At 41.2% G+C, this 20121-nt stretch overlaps 1 protein-coding gene across 2 annotated transcripts in view; it reads left to right on the plus strand.

Annotated features, from left to right (window-relative positions):
• sptbn1 (spectrin, beta, non-erythrocytic 1) overlaps positions 1 to 20121 on the plus strand; it is a 223920-nt gene that overhangs the window by 133968 nt on the left and 69831 nt on the right. For both annotated transcript variants that reach the window (XM_067989007.1, XM_067989008.1), the window contains 3 exons: positions 11216 to 11367; positions 18263 to 18436; positions 18703 to 18794. In XM_067989007.1, the coding sequence (XP_067845108.1) occupies positions 11216 to 11367; positions 18263 to 18436; positions 18703 to 18794 (418 nt within the window). The remainder of the gene's footprint in view (positions 1 to 11215; positions 11368 to 18262; positions 18437 to 18702; positions 18795 to 20121) is intronic.

Here is a 20121-nt window from a genome sequence, read left to right on the forward strand (position 1 = left end):
TGTATGTTCTTTATGGCTTTAATATCTGGTCTATAATGGAACACCCAAATGTGCACACAGTACTCTGTGTCCTAACAATGCTTTATATAAATTTATCATTATTTCTTTACTCTTCTACTCTATGCCTTATTTATAAAACCCAAAATGCACTCGCACTTTGAAGGAAATAATGTATTTCGTCCTCTAGGTGTTCATCCACACACTTCAGAATCTTTCCATTGAGTATAATCCCAAATGTTATCTCACACTTAATAACATTAAGTAGTATCTGACCTTTGTTTGCCTATTCTGCTAGCATATCTATGTCTTCCCGAAGTCTTGTACAGTCGTCCTCACTGTTTGTCAAACCACCTCCTTTTGTGTTAACAGCACATTTCAAGATTGAGCTCCATATACCCAATTCCAAATTACTGATATCAAGAACAAAAATGGCTGGCACTGGCACCAGGGGTACACCACTTCCATTTCAAGCAATATCCATTTATCCCAGCTCTTTGCTTCCTGTCCAGCAATGAAATTTCTACCTATGCTGGTACTTTTTATCCTATACCATAAACCCAAATTTTTCTAACAACGTTCTTAAATTACCTCATTTAACACCTTCTCAAAACCCAAGTAAACTGCACCTGCATCCCTTAATCTATTCAATCAGCCACTTTTAAAAACAAATCTTCATTGAATTTGTCAAACATTACTTGCCTTCAACAAACTCGTGATGGTTGTTCTTGATTAACCAATGCATTTCTAAATGCTCACTAATTTTATCTTGTAGGGAAAATTGGGTCCAATTTCCTTTGATTTGGTAAGGAGTTAGTTTAGAAAAAAAGAGTTGTACACATCCGTAGCGTCTTTTGAAACATGATTAATTCCATCCAAATTTGCTAAGTTTGAAGCAAAAACACAATAAAGCTAACATAATGTTTGGGAAGCAAAGACTTTTTTCAGGGTTTGTATGTCCTTTAAACTTATCAAGCCTGCATCCTTTGTGAGGTGAGTTGGGTAGATTAGTAGTGTTGCATAACATGCCATTTAGTCATGGGATGCAAGTTTGCACCCATCTAACCCTTTAAGGAGCAAAACAAAATCTGAGGGCAAGATACTTTTCCATACATCACGAAAACAAGGTGAAAGATGATTTTACGTGTTGCTGACGCGACATCTGATCTCTTTTTTGGGTAAACCACACTGTTCACAACCTTGGTGACCTTTTTTAATTCATTCTTGGGATATGGACGTCGCTAGCATGGTTGGCATTTATTGCCCACCCCTAGTTGCCCTTAAGAAGAAGGTGATGCTCCTCTTGAACTGCTACAGTCCCTGAGGTAGACCCACAATGCTGTTAGGTAGGGCATTCTAGGATTTTGACCCAGTGACGATGAAAGAACAGTGATTTCTATCCAAGTCAGGATGGTGCAGATTATTGGTGAGTAAATGCTGCTTGATAGCACTATTAATTACTCCTTCCATCCTTTGCGAATGATTGAGAGTAGGCTGATCGGGCTGTAATTGGCTGGGTTAGATTTGTCCTGCTTTATGTGGAGAGGAAATACCTGGACAATTTTCCACATTGTTGCTTAGATGCCAGTTTTGTAGCCGTACAGGAACAGCTTGGCTAGAGGCACAGCTAGTTCTGGAGCATAGGTCTTCAGCACTACAGCCGGGATGTTGTCGGGGCCCGTAGCCTTTGCTGTGTCAGCCATTTCTTGATGTCACATGGAGTGAATTGAATTGGCTGAAGACCGGCACCTGCGATGGTGGGGACCTCGGGAAGCTGAGAAAGATCATCCACTCGGCACTTCTGGCTGAAAATGGCTGCCTTCGCTTCAGCCCTATCTTTTGCCCTCGCGTGCTGGGCTCGGACATAATTGAGGCTGCCAATGTTCATGGAGCCTCCTCCTCCCATTAGTTGCTTAATTGTCCTCCGCCGTTCTGCACTGGATGTGGCAGGTATGCAGAACTTTGACCTGATCTGTTGGTTGTGGGATCATGTCACTCTGTCTATTACTTGCTGCTTTCGCTGTTTAGTATGCATGTAGTCCTGTGTTATAGCTTCACCAGGTTGGCACCTCATTTTCAAGTACGCCTGGTACTGCTTCCGGGATGCTCTTCTACACTCCCCATTGAACCATCTGGCTTGATGGTGATGGAGGAGCGAGGGATATGCCAGACCATGAGGTTACAGATTGTCGTGGAATACAATTCTGCTGCTGCTGATGGCCCACACCACCTCATGGATGCCCAGTTTTGCATTATTCTTAATCTATCCAACTTAGCACAGTGGTAGTGCCACACAACATGATGGATGGTGTCCTCAGTATGAAGACAGGACATAGTTTCACAAGGACTATGTGGTGGTCACACCTACCATTGCTGCCTTGGACTGATGCATCTGCAACAGATAGGTTGGTGAGGACGAGGTTAAGTAGGTTATTCCCTCGTGTTGCTTCTCTCACCACCTGCCGCAAGTCCAGTCTGGCAGCTATGTCCTTCAGGACTCAGCCAGCTCAGTCAGTGGTGGTACTACCGAGCCAATATTGCTGATGGACATTGAAGTGCCCCACCCAGAGTATATTCTATTCGACTCCAAGCTGGACTTCTGACCCAATCACAAAGACTGCTTATTTCCACCTCCGTAACTTCTCCTACCGTTGCCCCATCCAAGCCTGTCTGCTGTTGTAACCCTCATCCATGCGTTTGTCACCTCCAGCCTCGACTATTCCAATGCTCTCCTTGTCAGCCTCCCATCCTTCACCCTCCGTAAGAGTTGTTGTTGATTGGTTGTTTCCCTTAATCTGTTGTCACCACTCAAGCTCCAGGGACTGCCTAGTAAACACGCTAAGTCTGACTTGGCTTGTCATTGCTATTGTGACATCATGACATCACTACTTTGCACAGGCACAGAATCTGTGGGTTTATGATTTGGGAGCTGATCTACATAGTGACTGGCTCCACTGTAGGTAATAAACATGGGAGACTGGTGCAAGTAGGTTGTTGTCCAATATTTGGATCTGTATTCCATTGCAATAAGAATGTGCATCACATGTAGTTTTAGCAATTACTTGGGAGTATTTTAGTTGCCCACTGTGTGAGCCACTATATAATAACTAGTGTTTGGAGCCCCAAAAGAAGAGAATGAGATACAATAAGTTATTTTAAGCTGATTTTTTTTTGTAACATCTGCTTATCTTTTTCAAAAGCTACAAACTGAATTTTTCTTATTTGTAGGGTCTAATCTTCCAGAAGTGCAAACACTCTTGGATATTGTCATAAGATAATATAATTGCCTCTGTTATTCAACTTTCCTAACATCAAGAAAAACAATGAATAGTTTGTAACTTGACGTCTCAAACTTTTTTTTATATATATTGGATATTTTATATATTTTTTATATATTATGGATATTGTCATTCTGATGAAAAATACAACCATTTAGAATTTAAAAAACCTTGGGTATAACCGTTAGTTATATTGGTTTCTGGTGTCCAAAATCCAGAACAGTGCTTATTTTGTAGTTCATGTCAGTTACATTAGTTCATAAAAATGTTTGAAATCTTGGGATAGATTAGATGATTTTCTCAGTGCATCATATAGCAATATAGTGATATTGTATTATTGTTAACCCATTAACTTCCACTGTATAATTGGCATATCTATTATTTCTCCACCTTTCTTTTAATCCTACTAAGGGGCTACCATATCTTTGTTTTCAGTTCTGACAAAAGTTACACCTAAAACTTTAACCTTGTTTCTCTTTACGGCTGCTGACAGCGCTATGTATTTACAGGATTGTTTGTTCTTGGTTCAGATTTCCAGCATTTATCGTTTTTTCTTTTTGTTTGCATTTCTGTTTGCTGCATTCTGGGACAAAGAATTCAGAACCAAATTGACTTGTGGTTACCCTGCATCTGCATGCTCAGAAAACCAAATCCAAACCAACACATTGTGCTGGTTTTGTTTGTTGTGGGTTTATCCAGTTCAAGGGCAAGTTAAAGGCATTACATTACACTTCTGAAAGTAGAGGTGATTTGAGTCATTCAGGTTATAAAAGTTCAGTATAATTGGAGTATTAAACCAAATATATATTGCACATCAATTTGTGATATGTTAGTTGTGTGTTAGAGTTTGGTTCAAGAGAATCACATTTGTCAAATCTTTTGGCACAATGGTGAAGATTTGTTTTAGTTATTTGTGGAGGGTGGTTTGCCAGTTGGCATATTTTATGGTACTGTATTTTCAGGGTTTCTATAAATTTCTGCAGATTTTGGACCCTTGATTATAAGTTGTCTACAAGTTAACATAATTCCGCCATAGGACTCACTTTAACTTTATGCTGTCATGTCGTCGCCTCCCTATCTTCTGTTTACAATCAGGACATATCTGTCCTGATCTTTGCCAGGCCTATGTAAACTGAATTTCCTCTAGTGCCTTCTCACGTGCGCATTGTGGCTGCTGCTCCGGACCCAAGCCAACTACTTCTATCTCCGTTTATTTTCACTTGACCTCTCTTTCCTATTTCTTCCCCTTCCTGTTACCCAGTTATGTCACCTTTCACTTCTCCCCTCTCTGGTACTTTGTCCCCTCACCAAATCCCTACCCCAAACCTTCACTATTCCTCTGCCACCCTATTCTCCTGCTGCCATCTCAGGCTTGAATTCCCCCCATAGATAAGCCCACAGCTGTCTTCTGTGCCTCTCTCAGCATTCTCCTAAGGGCTCATTGAGTCATCCATTGCTGCCCCCGGTGCGCAGTAACCCCAATTTCCCGATATTCCTCTCTCACTGATCCTCCTGCCCAGCCACCTGCTGGGGGCTAATCTTGACAACCTCCTTCCGGTCTCACTCACCCCGCCTACTGCTGCACTCTTGATAGCAGACCAACAAGCACCACCACTTTCGTGACTGTCCATTAATTCGCGAACAAAGCCATCGCCATTCACAACCTTATTGTGGAAGATTGCATTGATATCATGGCTTTAACTGAAACTTGGGTGCCGACACCTTGCCCCTTACTGAAGCCTGCCCACCTGGCTATACTTTCCACCACCTGCCCCGTCCAAACTGCCATGGTAGCGGTGTGGCCCTTATCACTAAATCTCACCTTGGATCTCTCCCTCCAACTCCTCTGGCACCTTCTACTCCTTTGAGCATCTCACCTTGTTCCACCCTCTCGCCTCTCTTTTAAAATTGTCTGCCCCCAAGCCCCACCCTATGTTTCTCACAGAGACTGCCTCACTCCTTTCCTCCCTGAGCTTCTGCAATGTGCAGCTCCTCATACTTAGTGATTTCAATCTCCATCTCAACTCACCTGCCCACTCTCTGCCAATTTTACTGCACTCCGGTCCTCCCTTAATCTCTCCTTCACATAAACACTGCTACCCATATTCATGGCCACCCCTTAGACCGTTCCATCTCATATGGCCTATCTACTCCCATCGACTCGGTCACAGACAAAGCCACCTCTGGTCACTTCCTTGTATCACTCGCATCCCCTTACCCCATTCCAACCCCACTTACTTCTGTGTCTGCCTACCCCAGTCCATCACCGGCATCTCCACATCATAAATATTTAGAAGACCGAAGCCATGGTCTTCGGTCCCTGCCACAAACTCCATCCCTCTCCCTGGTCACTGTCTGAGGCTGAACCAGACCATTTGCAAACTTTGCTTCCTATTTCACCCTGAGATGAGCTTCCAACCCCATCGCCTCTCCACTACCAAGACCGCGTACTTCCACCTCTGTAATATTGCCTGTCACCACCCCAGCCTCAGCTCGTGCTGAAACCCTCATTCCATGCCGTAGTTACCTCTAGACTCAACTATTCCAGTGCTCTCCTGGCTGGCCTCCCACCTTGCACCCTCCATAAACTTGTGCTCATCCAAAACTCTGCTGGCTGTATCTTAACTTGTACCAAGTTCCGTTCACCCATCACCCCTGTGCTCGCTGACCTACATTGGCTCCCGGTCCGGCAACACCTTGATTTTAAAATTCTCATCCTCGTTTTCAAATCCCTCCATGGCTTCACCCCTCCCTATCTCTGTAACCACCTCTAGCCCTTCAACTCTCCAAGATCTCTGCACTCCTCCAATTCTGGCCTCTTGCGCATCGCCGATTTTTATCGCTCCACCATTGGCGGCCATGCCTTCAGCTGCCTAGGCTCTAAACTCTGGAATACCCTCCCTAAACCCCACTGCCTCTCTACTTTTCTGCTCGTTTAAGATGCTGCTTGAAACCTACCTCTTTGACAAAGCTTTTGGTCACTTGTCCTAATATCTCCTTATGTGGCTCGGGGTCAAATTTTGTTTGATAACACTCCTGCAAAGTGCCTTGGGACGCTTTACTATGTTTGAGGCGCTATATAAATGCAAGTTGTTGTTGGCCCTGAAGAAATCTCCCCAAGTCACTTCCAAACACTCAACTGTCTAGCTTTTGGCCTTCCATTCACCACAATACTTTTGCAACGATCGATTTGCTCAATTACTCCCTCACCTCTACCTTTGATGCCCTTGTCCCCAGTAAAACCCTCACTCTCTCCCACCTGGTATGGCCACTACCCTTGCTCCCTCAAGTCTGAGGAATGCAAACTTAAAAGTATCTGGAGCATAATTGGTTTAGCCACCCATTGCCAGATCTGGCTGGACCATATCAAGCACTGTTGAGCTCTGTTCTCCTCTGCCAAAACTATTCACTATTCCAGGATCATCCCAGAATGCAAAGATATCCCTCGGCTTTTCTCCACTACCAACCTTCTCCTTAAACCCCTGTTCCCTGCTCTCAACCCTCACCACCAACAACAACTTTATCATTAAGATTGAGATCATCGATTCAACTGCCTCTGCCACATCTAGCCCTTCCCTTACCCAACAACTTCCCCTAAGGTTTCCTTCCATCCCTAGCCATGAACCTGCATCTTTCTCCAGTTTTACTCTTAACTCCCCTCATGCTTTCTCCAAGCTCATCTTGTCTGAGATCCACCTCCTGCTCTCTCGACCCCATTCCCCCTAAACTGCTAATCATTCAACTTCCTTCCCTGGCCTCCATGGGAGCTGACATACCTCTCCTCAGGTACCGTCCTCTGTCCTTGCATTAATTTAAAAGAGAATTGGATAGTTATCCAAAAGTAAGAATATAAAAGCTTACACAGATGGTCAGCAAAAAACAATTAGATCAGGTACCTCTAGTTGAAAGGCTAATATAGGTGTGACGGGCCAAATGGCCGTCTCCTGTGCTGTAATTTCTGAGATTCTATGAGTGCTATAATTGATAGGTGTAGAAATATTCATGAACTGCTTGATCTAAGTTTGTTACTGGGGACAGATTGAAATGTCAACCGGCAATAGTATTCAAGTATTGGCTCGACAACTGAGAGGCTTTATAAAAACCTATTGAGCAAAACCTACTGTGATTGCACAACTGTATTCAATGCTCAGGTGACCAAAGTATTTTGATTTGGTGCACCTCTTTGAGGTTTCCTGCATTGTCCTTTTTTGTATTCAAGTTTAAGATAATGATTGGTCACCTTCAGGTATCTAATAGAACATTATAGTTGTTAGTGAGCTGCACAGAATCCGATTTCTGTTTAGCTATTGCATTATTTTACTGTACTTGGTTTTTAGATTAATTTTCTGGTATTTCTATTCCATTCAGGCAGAACATAATAGATTTTCAGTTTAACAGACTATAAGTAGATAAGGAGGCCTACTATAAAATACCTGGACTGAAAAGGTCAATTATTATTTATTCTTCAGATCCCAGCTGAAGGTCATTTGATGCATTATCTGTTGCTTAGCAACAGCATGTGAATTAATGTCAGAATAATGGTGCTTGTGTGATCCATAAATAATCTGACCATATCATTCATTTCTTAGCATGAAAAAGAGGAGAGAAGGTTGTCTTTTAACATGACTAGGGCATTAATCAGATTTAAGCTTTGTTTTGAATATTTGAGAAAACTATATTCTGTAAAATGCTGCATTGCACACGTTCATTGCGGGTCTGAGTCTCTAAGGACTATAATGGCAATGTTTGATCAGAGCTCCATTGTGTATGATATAAATTTATATGTCAATGGCACCACCCCCATTGTATCTATCAACCTTTTCAATTCTAATTGCTGAATCAATCAGAGTGCAGACCAGTGATCGGCTGTAGCCATGGAAGTTAATTTATAAGCGCAAGCTGCTAATTCCCATGTTGAGATGGAAAGGCCCACATAATGCACTGCTGTTCAGTATTAAACTTGCTTTCCCTAATTTTTAATATCCTTAGCCAAGGTGTAAGGATCACAGTTTTATTAAAACCGGACTAAAGTGCCAAATTTTGACGCTGGTATTAACACCAACAAAACACCAAAAACCATGGGAAAAAAAAAAAATATTCTCCTAAAGCACTCCCCATAAATTTTAAAAATTTGGAAACTAACTCCTATCTGCACGATTGTGACACGAAACTCAGACCAAGAGGTTCATCGTGCTCATATTTGCTTTTCTGGGTTACTTATGTGTCTACTGCCTCTTGTCACTGACTCGGTTGTGTCAGACTCATTACAAATCCCAGAGATGCCATGCCCATCAAAAACTGCTGAAGATTTTACTAGGGAATTCATCATTGAGGATATGAGAAGTGAGACAATTTTGATAGAGGTAATAAATATCCTGTAACAATAACTCATCACTGGAAACACTACAGCCCGTATATAGCTGAACATTTTCAATTGTAGATATGTTCCAAATTTAATTCATTACCAAGTAAAGATGGGAGTGGTCCCAGACATATGTCCCTTATTAAGACAATAACTGGATTCAAAAGGAAATATGAAGCTAAAGAAGATGCTACTCATGAATTAGTACATGCCATTTGCAGTCTGGAGATGGTCTAAATCCGTGGTGATCTTTTCCCAAAGAGGGCTGTTGCTCAAATCTGCCTGTATCTGTGATAAATATTAATGCAAAGTATGAGACTTAATTTGAAATCTCCAGCTTTCCATGAATTGATGAAATGCCTCAGATGCATAGAGACGCAGCAATTTCTGTATTTAACATTGAGTGACAATGGGTGACCTAGAAATTGAGTTTTGTAATACTGTCCAGCTCTGATCCAGAGCTTGCTTCCAAATTTTGTAAAACAGTGAATTTTGAGTCATACGTGAAGAAGTTGTACGATGATTTACAAAAGCCCAAGACAGGGTTCAAAGCTTTTCTGATCCATGACCCATGTCGTTTATTTGATGGTATCCTTAAGTCAGCTTTAAAGTCCAGCAGTCTGATCACAAATGTTGTTAATTTTATAATTTCCTCTGGTGCCTTATCTAAATATATATGGGAACTGAAACACAAAGATTTCACGGTTTGATGTTGATTGGAAATTAATATAAAGTCACTTTTATATTGCTGGCTCGATCTCTGGAGAACCACCAATCTCCCAAATTTATACTTGAATAGTGTAGCCGGTCTCCCTGCAAACCAGCTGGAAACTGGATGTTACTATGTAATGTCTGCACAGACTGGCTGTGACTGTTCAGCTAGTGTACTTGTGCAAAGAACCAATGTTGTGATGTTGGTCAGATAGGCATCTTTACATGCCGATATCATGGTGTCACCAACAGCTTGCATTATATAACACTTTTGACATAGAAAAACATTTCAAAGCCCATTCTACAAAGGAATCGCAAAGCAGTCAGACCAGCACATTTACTGGGGCCAGATAGATTAGTGGCAGTTGGGAAGACCCAATAAAAGCAGGTTACCCTGGCCTTAACAAATCTAGTAAGCTTAGGTTGGGGTTGCTGCATGTTGGGAGCTAGCAGCATAACACCAATTTAAAGTGACTCAGTCATCCCATATTTATAAAACCAATGGCGATTGGTTGTTGAAGCATTTGCCATATTGCTTACTGTTTGGCACCCTTTCACTGGTTCTTTGCTGTATAATGATAAAGTGATTGTTTATTTGCATACTGAGATTTCTACATGTGAATATGATTCCTGATTAATATAAAGCATGAAAATAATGGAAAAATAAATAATGAAAAGGCTGGAATCTGAGAATATACACATTCATGAAGTATTCAGTATTGTTGGAGCTGATACCAGAATTCCAGTTGAGAGTAAACTAGGTGAAGTTACCTGCTTACTGCAGGTTTGCTTACATATGATAAGCGACAGAGCATAGAAGCCAGATTTAAGGTTCTTTGGCCATCATTCATAACAAATGGCAAACATTAATATCTGTTTACCGTGCCTGAATGATACTTGGATTCTGCTGCTCTGAAGAGAGCTTTGTGGATACACAGCGCAGGCTAAAGTATCTGCATTCGCTAAACACTTAAATTAATTGCCGCTAGATTTTAAAAGTGTCCATGAGTTCAAGATTTGACACCACACTGGATTTACATTCCATGCAGTATCGGACTGAAGGCAATGTAAGGCTCCCTCCTCCAGGGAATCCAATTGTACTTGAGATTCAGGTTGCTAGCTGTTTCACACAGACACTAAAATACAAGAGTAAATGCTCCTTTTTTTGGAAGAAGCTCTCTATTGTAAATTTTCTACTGTTTACAGAATTCAAGCAGCACAGTTACATTAGTAACTTTTAATAACTAGTGAATAATTAAACCCATTTAAACTGTTAACTGAATAGAACTTGCTATGGTAAAAATTTGATCAATGAATTGGCACTGCATGTGGACTGCCAAGTTTAGAGACTTAAATCAAGGATGAAAGAACCAAAGTATTTCCCATGGTGGTGGCCTCGACACCCTGTAATTTTCAGAACAATTTTCTTTGAAAATCTTAATCTAATCTGCATTTTAGAAACTCCAAAATGTTACAAAATTACAGTGGATCTTAAGTAAGAAATAGTTTCCTGCATATGCAAATCATGATAGAATATCTAATGCCATGAACTAAATTCTTGGCCTGGAACCATGCTCAGTTGATGCTGTACTTGCAATGTTGCAGTTAAACACAACAAATATTGAGCCACTTTCTGTAGTATAACTGGGGCATATTAGAGCTTTCTATTAAAAATTCAGAGGCCTGGCTATAATAGCAGACCTTCATCGACCATGCAGATGTTTAGACCTGGGCATTTTCAATGCATTGCTTAAGCTTTAAGCCCAGGTGTAAATTTGTGTCATTTGAACCCTTTCCTAAGGATGAATACTCCTTCAAAATGCTGAACAGTGAATAAACCAGTTTTTTGTTTGTTTTTATTTTACAGACGAGCGTGAAGCTGTTCAAAAGAAGACATTTACAAAATGGGTGAACTCACACTTGGCTCGAGTTTCTTGCAGAATCACAGATTTATACACAGACCTACGCGATGGCAGAATGTTGATCAAACTACTAGAGGTGTTGTCAGGAGAAAGACTTGTAAGTATTTAATTGACAGAAGGGTACATGATCAAAATGCGATCAATTATTTTCTTCATATACAAGCATGTGACTATGGAAAGCTTTGTTCAGGTAGCAGTTCTTGGTATGCTTATTAAAGTAAACAAAAGTGTACATGAACTGCAGCTTCAGTTGTAACCTTTTGTGAACTGAAGCATGTCTTTGATCTCTGAGAAGCACTTTCTCTTTCGGCTGGAAGCAATCTAATTAGTTATTAAAGATAATTTACCCAAGCCCCATACCCATTGAGATTGACATTAAAGGCGGCATTGGTTGAGGAGCATAAAGTTTTCCCAATGTCTGGCCAACATTCTGCCCTCAACCATCACTACCAAAAGTAGATTAACTAATCATTCATCTGATTACTGTTTGTGGAGATATTGCTAATTACTGTTTGCGGGGATATACCCCTCCACTGCCTCTGATTTGTCACGCTGCTTGTCCGACATCCAGTATTGGATGAGCAGAAATTTCCTCCAAATAAATATTGGGATGACCTAAGCCATTGTTTTCGGTCCCCAACACAAACTTCGTTCCCTAGCCACCGACTCCATCCATCTTCCTGGCCACTGTCTGAGGCTGAGCCAGACTGTTTGCAACCTTGCCGTCTTATTTGACCCTGAGCTGGGCTTCCGACCCCACATCCTCTCCATCACCAAGACCGCCTACTTCCACCTCCGTAACCTCGCCCGTCTCCACCTCTGCCTCAATTCATCTGCTGCTGAAACTCTCATCTACGTCTTTGATACCCCTACACTCGACAATTCCAATGCTCTCCTGGCCGACCTCCCACCTTGTACCCTCCATAAACTTGAGCTCATCCAAAACTGTTACCCGTATGCTAACTTGCATCAGGTCCATCACCCATCACCCCGTGCTCACTGACCTGCATTGGCTCCCGGTCCGACAATGCATCAATTTTAAAATTCTCATCCTTGTTTTCAAATCCCTCCATAGCCTTGCCCTATCCTATCTCTGTAACCTCCTCCAGCCCTACAACCTTCTGAGATCTCTGCGCTCCTCCAATTCTGGCCTCTTGCGCATCCCCTGATTTTCATCGCTCCACCATTGGCAGCCGTGCCGTCAGCTGCCTAGGTCCTAAGCTTTGGCATAGGCACACTGGGCCAAATGGCCTCCTTCTGTGCTGTATCATTCTATGATTATAACCAGTATAAACATGTAGTAGTCCTATTTTTGTTTAATTTTGATTTTAAAAAAAAAATATTCTTTCCTATCTATATAGAAGGACTCAGTACTAACTCTTTATTTTTGCTTGCAAGAAAGTCATGTATGCAGAATCTTGATATGGTCATTGCTGAGCTCTGGTGTCATGTCTTATATCTGTGTACCTTAAGAAAACATTAACTTAACAAAATATTAAACTTGAGATTTGACATTAATCAGACTAAATTCTGTGTAGAGCAGTGGAGTTACAGGTTTCAGCTGTTCCAAGGATCAGAAGACCTTAGATATGCAGTTGATTGAAAGAAATTTTAAGTACTCCAGTTGCATAAATAAAATTCTTCATGACTTTGTTATACTACCATTGAAAGCCATTACGATTTTTAAAAATTGTCTTTGTTTCTGATTGAATAATTTAGTTTTGAGACTTGGGCACAGCTTTCATTGTCTAGATGCCAACTTCTACAGACAAATAAAGATAGTGTATACAAAAAGAGTAATAACTCTTAAGGAAAAGTAACAGTTGCTTGGCATTGCACAACATTTATAGTGAGGGTGAAAACCTCTGATTCATGAGGGAACTGTTTTGTCATCCTGAAGACAATGCAGTTAAAACACCTTTATTTGTATATGCTCACAGGAATGTTTGTTGCAACAGCATACTTATTGTAGATTAAAGATTAGTCTGATCATTAATTACCTGTGTAACTAGGAAGCTATGGTTTCTATAGCAATGTTCCCACAGTTAGGACATTTAAATGGACATTGGTTTCTTAAGGTACATTCACGTGATTTAATCGTCTTTAAAAAAAACATTCTTGTGCTTTCTTTCCCCCACATATTCCTTGGAGACTTCTGATGAAGTTAGTGTGTGGCCCTGAAAGTGTGCATGATTATCCCACTGTCCACTCCTCGTTCTCAGCCACAATGTAAACTGTAAAATGGATAGTTTTCACTGGGCTAAATTTTTTTTATTATTCATTCATGGGATGTGGGCGTCGCTGGCGAGGCCAGCATTTATTGCCCATTCCTAATTGCCCTTGAGAAGGTGGTGGTGAGCCGCCTTCTTGAACCGCTGCAGTCTGTGTGGTGAAGGTTCTCCCACAGTGCTGTTAGGAAGGGAATTCAAGCATTTTGACCCAGCGACGATGAAGGAACGGCGATATATTTCAAGAGAGCATGCTAACGGATTAAATCCTGTGGGTTTATTTTCTTGCATGGTCACCGGCGCCTTTTACAAATGGTCATGTCTTGTGGTGCACAAATGCAATAAAAAAAAACTTGTAGAATTCCATTTTTTGCCACAAAGTGCCATGGGGTCTTTAATAGCCACATGAACCACTGGAGCAGGCAGACCATCTCATCCAAAGGATGACAATACAGAACTCACTCCAGTGTTGCACTGAGGATCAGCTTAGTTTATGCAATCAAGCTCTAGTGTGGAGTTTGTACAACCATCTAATTCAGAGGTTAAATTGCTATCATCTGAGATGATTTGAAATGGCAAGTGTTAAATCCTGCTTTGAAAACAGAGGAAGATTAGCATTTAACCAGTTGTTATTCAGTAACGATATCCTGTGTATGCTATCCATGTGCTGATTGAACTGCTTTTATATTGAGTTTAATGGGGTGTTGGTGACCGTGAGCTCCTGACACGTGGGTCTCGCGCAGCCGGCAGTAATCCCAACTTGTTGGATTCGCTAAGACTCATTGCCATTAAGACCTATTTATTAGGTCATTCCAACTGCCAGCCTTAATGCATCCAACTAGTTTACCAAGAGGTTGCTGCTGGCTGCAGAAGACCAGTCCATTGGGAGTTGGTACCCTACCAGATCCAATATAAACATCTTTAGATATGTAGTTGTTGACTTATTTATGAAACCCTTTACTATATTGAAACAAAAGGTTGTAGCATGTTTACATTTTGTAATGAATTCAAATTTTGCATAAGTTGATGTTGGGATTGTGTTTCTGAGCTGTAACCTGGTGAAGTTCTGATGTCATAAACTATAGAAGTTAAGTTTAAATAGTATTCGAATCCAAAGAAAATGTTTCAACCTGTGACTGTAATCCCAGCCACACACTTTGCATATTATATAGAAGAAGGTGAAAAAAAAGTTCACTGACTAATCAGATCCTATCTTTTGCTCTGTTGCCTAGTTTTATTTGGAGAATATTGCAATTTTCAAAATGAAAAATATTAGTCCTAGGAAATAACACACAGGCCACCACTATCTGTATCAAGCATTTCCAGGCTAGATACGATGCAGGTTAGATTTAATGTCAGCTTGGCTCCAATGTGAATGAGCTGTAAGTTTGTCCCAAGTGCTTTGCATACAGTCTCAGTCAATCTGTATCAGGTCAAGAGGAAACACTTTCTGGCAAAAGTCATTATGTCCAGAGTTCTAATTAGTCTAGAATCATGTTGAGTAGTCTTATTTTGGCAGTTTCCCTGAGGCTGCAAAAGTTCTTCCCCACCTGCCAGTTCCTCTGCATGCTAGTGTGCTCACACTTTTGGCCAACCCCTCCCACACAATGCATTTTGCTCACTTGTGGCTTTCTGCCTCCTTTCGTATAAAAACCTCCACTGCTGCATCAGTGAATCATGCTCGCAGATATAATTTATCTGCGAGGCTCTATGAAATGCAAATATGATTTATTGCCTATATAACAAAGACTTCCCCTTTAAATTATAATTGCAGCCCTTTAACATTTTCCATTGCCTCTCCTCACATTGTGAGGACCCAGGACCAGGTCCAATCCAGGCCATGAGTTTTCCATGAATCAATAATGATAAACCTGGAAGGTGGGCCTTTCACAAAATGTGAGAGCTCAAAGCATCAGTCCCGCTAGCTGAGATTGGAAAATCTACCATTATGATGCTAGCCGTTAGCTCAGGAAATGACTTCTTTCATCATCCCCCATTCGCACCAATGCATTCCCAGCCAACAATGTCAAGAATGGCCTTTTCGAAAGGGATCCAAGGGTTTGAAAAATTTGGCATCATAACCTGTATAATACTGTTTTTGGCAATTATAGGTTAGCTTGTCCTGCAAATAGGACAACAGTATAAAGAGACTGAAAGTACTTGGAGCAGTGGCAATGTCTTACAGCTACACAGCACAGAAGGTTCTGCCTTCAAGCCACACACCGGGACTTGAGCACATAATCTAGGTTGACACTCCAGTGCGGTACTGCGGGAGTGTTTCATTGTCCAACGTGCAGTCCTTCAGATGAGATGTTGAACCCAGGCCCCGTGCCCATTCAGATTGACAATAAAGGCAGCATTGGTTGAGGAGCATAAAGTTTTCCCAATGTCCAGCCAGTATTCTACCCTCAACCATTACTACCAAAAATACATTAACTAATCATTCATCTAATTACAGCTTGTTAGGATGTTGGTATGCCTAAAATAGCTGCCATGTTTGTCTAAATAACAACCGACACTGCACTTCAAAATAATTTAATTTGGGAGACGAGATAAGGTGCTTGTTACAAATTTTGGGTCTGCCTTAGATATTTTCTCTTGTACAGCGGTGCTGTTCACTCCTATATGTGGAACTAAGCATTTTACATTCCTAAACTAATGATGTGATAGCGTAACCCACAGATGGAAAAGTAGGACCCATTTTGTGATTTTGAACTGGATATCATATCTTTCAGACACGCCATCCATCACATGTGCTTTTGCAGTTTCTTAGGCAGTGAACCGACAAACACTTTAGTGAAACAGGCCTGATGCGAATTGTTAAGCTGTTTTATTTTCCAGACAGCAAGTGAACGTACAAAGTAACAGTTGTAAATAAACCTCACTTCCTCACTAAATTTCACTTCTCTCCTTGTAAAATTATAAACCCTTTCCCTTTTGTGGGCTGACTTGCTTGTTTTTGGCATTACTTTTCTAGACAACTTCTAACTGCAAAAACAGACCTCCCGCATCTTAGCTTTCAGGCAAGCCCCAACCAAAACCTGACTGACTCATGCATGCCTCTTCTTATACTTTCTCCCTGCATTCCCAGGAAATGGAAATGTAGTGTCTCCGACTCCTTCCCTATTCGGGGATTCACAGTAGGCCTGTCAACCAAACAGACTACCCTATCTCTCGAGTATATTCTTAGCAGGCATCTCATACTGGGCTGAAATGAATAGAATCATCCCCATCATAATAGGTGTGGATGTTTTAATGAGATGAAATAATGAATTACCTAATGTCCCTGGTCATTGTGGAAACTTCTATAATTATCACCTCAAACTATTAGTTGTCCAAGAGGCCGCAACCTGTGGCTTTTTAAACCGGTACAAATTTATTTTGTATTAAGACACAACCCTTAAACATAACTCATCTCAAATCCTTTCAGTGAAAAAAAATGATCAAGAATTCCATGAAAGTCTTGGATTCTTGCTATCTAGATGTGAAGTAAATCTCTCTCTACAATGGCCAACTATGCACCGTAATCCAATATCAGAAGAGCACCCCAAATTTAGGTACAGTTTGTACTGTGGAGCCCACCTCACTGGGCACAGGGACTAGCCAAATTCATTTCTTGTAGGATGCTTGCGGCCAACAGAAAGGGGAAACATACGAACCCAGCTCTACCTCACCACCATCACCCATGACCCCTCCACTGCCTCTGATTTGTCACGCTGCTTGTCCAACATCCATTATTGGATGAGCAGAAATTTCCTCCAAATGAATATTGGGACGACCGAAGCCATTGTCTTCGGTCCCCGCCACCGACGTCATCCCTTTCCCTGGCCACTGTCTTGAGGCTGAACCAGACTGTTTGCAGCATAGGCACAATGGGCCAAATGGCCACCTTCTGTGCTGTATCATTCTATGATGAACCTTTCCGCCTCTTTAGCTCTCTCTGCTCCTTTAAGCCGCTCCTTAAACCTACCTCTTTAACCAAGCTTTTGGTCACCTGTCCTAATATCTCGTGGCTCAATATCAAATTTTGTTTGATAACGCTCCTGTGAAGCGCCTTGAGACGATTTACAACGTTAAGGGTGCTATATAAATGCAAGTTGTTGAACATGAGAAAATGCAGGCAAGAAAAGATCAACTGGTCCATCAAACCTGCCCCACACTCATTATTTATCCCATTAATTTAGGTTGGATTGAAGGTCAAAGAAAAGAATGCTTACCCCACTCTGCTGCCCAGGCCCCAACTGTTACTTAATTTTACTGTGAAAAGCTTCTGCCTTCCACACATTTAATTTTGCTCTTTGGTTACTGCAAGTGGATTGCATGCATCTGCTGTTGCTGCCTTGTTGACATCTGACTGTGGTGATCTATACAGTACATAAATGGTCTCCATATTACAAATGTGACAGACCATAAATTCAGAGGAATTGCCTCCAGGATATTACGAGAATATTTTTGTATAATTCCCTCTTAAATGGAAAACGGAGAGGCATCATTCAGTCATCTCGTTTGGGAAAAATAATTCTTCAAAATCGGATTAATGAAGAACACGTGAGAATTATTTTTTTCCCACATGAAAGAGGTCATCCCATCACTTAATGGATTTCTTCTCAGAAGTAATGCACTGAAGTGTTTTGTGAGTTTAATATTCCACTGTTAATTATTCTAGAATAATGATGGGAAGAATATTTACTTGGTACTTCAGCACCATAGTTCTTTTACTTAATGAAGTTTGCTATTAATATACGTAATCCCTCTCTCTACCAGCCCAAACCAACAAAAGGACGCATGCGAATCCATTGTCTTGAAAATGTTGACAAAGCCCTTCAGTTCCTTAAAGAACAAAGAGTACATTTAGAAAACATGGGATCTCATGATATTGTGGATGGAAACCATCGACTAACTCTTGGTCTGATTTGGACCATTATTCTCCGATTCCAGGTAAATTTGTTTTTTCAGCAATACAATGAGTACCACTAGGATCTTTATGGTGAATTAATGATTGTTTTAATTATTGCTGTAAACTTTTGGCCACTTTAACAAAATATGAGCACTGCTTTTTTGTTAAAAGGCTCGAACATATCTGGAATTACTTAAATTGGCTTCTTTTAATTAGCACAGATTAGTTTCCAGGCAATAATGAAATTAATATAGCTGAAAGATTATCAAAAGTACCCATTTGATTGGCATTAATTTGTGTTCCCCAGATCCAAGATATCAGCGTTGAATCAGAAGACAACAAGGAAAAGAAATCTGCAAAAGATGCCCTGCTGTTGTGGTGCCAGATGAAAACAGCAGGGTGAGTGCGACCAAAAGGGATTGTTGTATAAAGTTTACATGCAATGCAGTGGTTTTTTTTAGTTGGAATGTTGTGGTCTTTAAGCTTTCAAGTTTGAACAAAAAATCTGCTTTGCTTTTAACATAAGAAATAGGAGCAGCAGTAGGCCATATGGCCCCTCAAGCCTGCTCCGCCATTCAATAAGATCATGGTTGATCTTCTCCCTCAAATCCACTTTCCCACCCTATCCTCCTATCCCTTGATTCCCTTAGTGTCCAAATATCCATCGATCTCTGTATTGAATATATTCAACGACTGAGCATCCACAGCCCTCTGGGGTAGAGAATTCCAAAGATTCACAACCCTCTGAGTGAAGAAATTTTTCCTCACCTCGGTCCTAAATGGCCGACCCCTTATCTTGAGACTATGACACCGAGTTCTAGACTCTCCAGCCAGGAGAATCAGCCTCTCAGCATCTACCCTGTCAAGCCCTCTAAGAATTTTATATGTTTCAATGAGATCACCGCTCATTCTTCGAAACTCCAGAGAATATAGGCCCATTCCACTCAATCTCTCCTCATAAGACAACCCTCTCATCCCAGGAATCAATCTAGTGAACCTTCGTTGCACCCCCTCTAAGGCAAGTATATCCTTCCTTAGATAAGGAGACCGAAACTGTGCACAGTACTCCAGGTGTGGTCTCACCAGAGCCCTATATAATTGCAGCAAGACCTCCTTATTCTTATACTCCAACCCCCTTGTAATAAAGACTAACATACCATTTGCCTTCCTAATTGCTTGCCGTACCTGCATGTTAACGTCCAGTGATTCATGTACAAGGACATCCAAATCCCTCTGACTACCAACAGTTCTTAGTCTCTCACCTTATTTTATTTTTCCATTCTTCTTACCAAAGTGGATAATTTCACATTTCCCCACATCATACTCCATCTGCTACCTTCTCGCCCACTCACTGAACCTGTCTATATCCCTTTGCAACCTCTTTGCGTCCTCCTTACGGCTTACTTTCCCACCTAGCTTTGTATCATCAGCAAACTTGGATACATTACACTCGGTTGCCTCATCCAAGTCATTGATATAGATTGTAAACAGCTGAGGCCCAAGCATTGATCCTTGCGGCACCCCACTAGTTACTACCTGCTAATCCGAAAATGACCCGTTTATTCCTACTCTCTGTTTTCTGTCCGTTAACCAATCCTCAGTCCATGCTAAAATATTACCCCCAATTGCATGAGCCCCAATCTTGTGTAACAACCTCTTATGTGGCACCTTATCGAATGCCTTTTGAAAATCCAAATATACTACATCCACTGGTTCCCCCTTATCT

Source organism: Heptranchias perlo, chromosome 8, assembly GCF_035084215.1.
Source record: "Heptranchias perlo isolate sHepPer1 chromosome 8, sHepPer1.hap1, whole genome shotgun sequence".
NCBI classification, from domain to species: Eukaryota; Metazoa; Chordata; class Chondrichthyes; order Hexanchiformes; family Hexanchidae; genus Heptranchias; species Heptranchias perlo.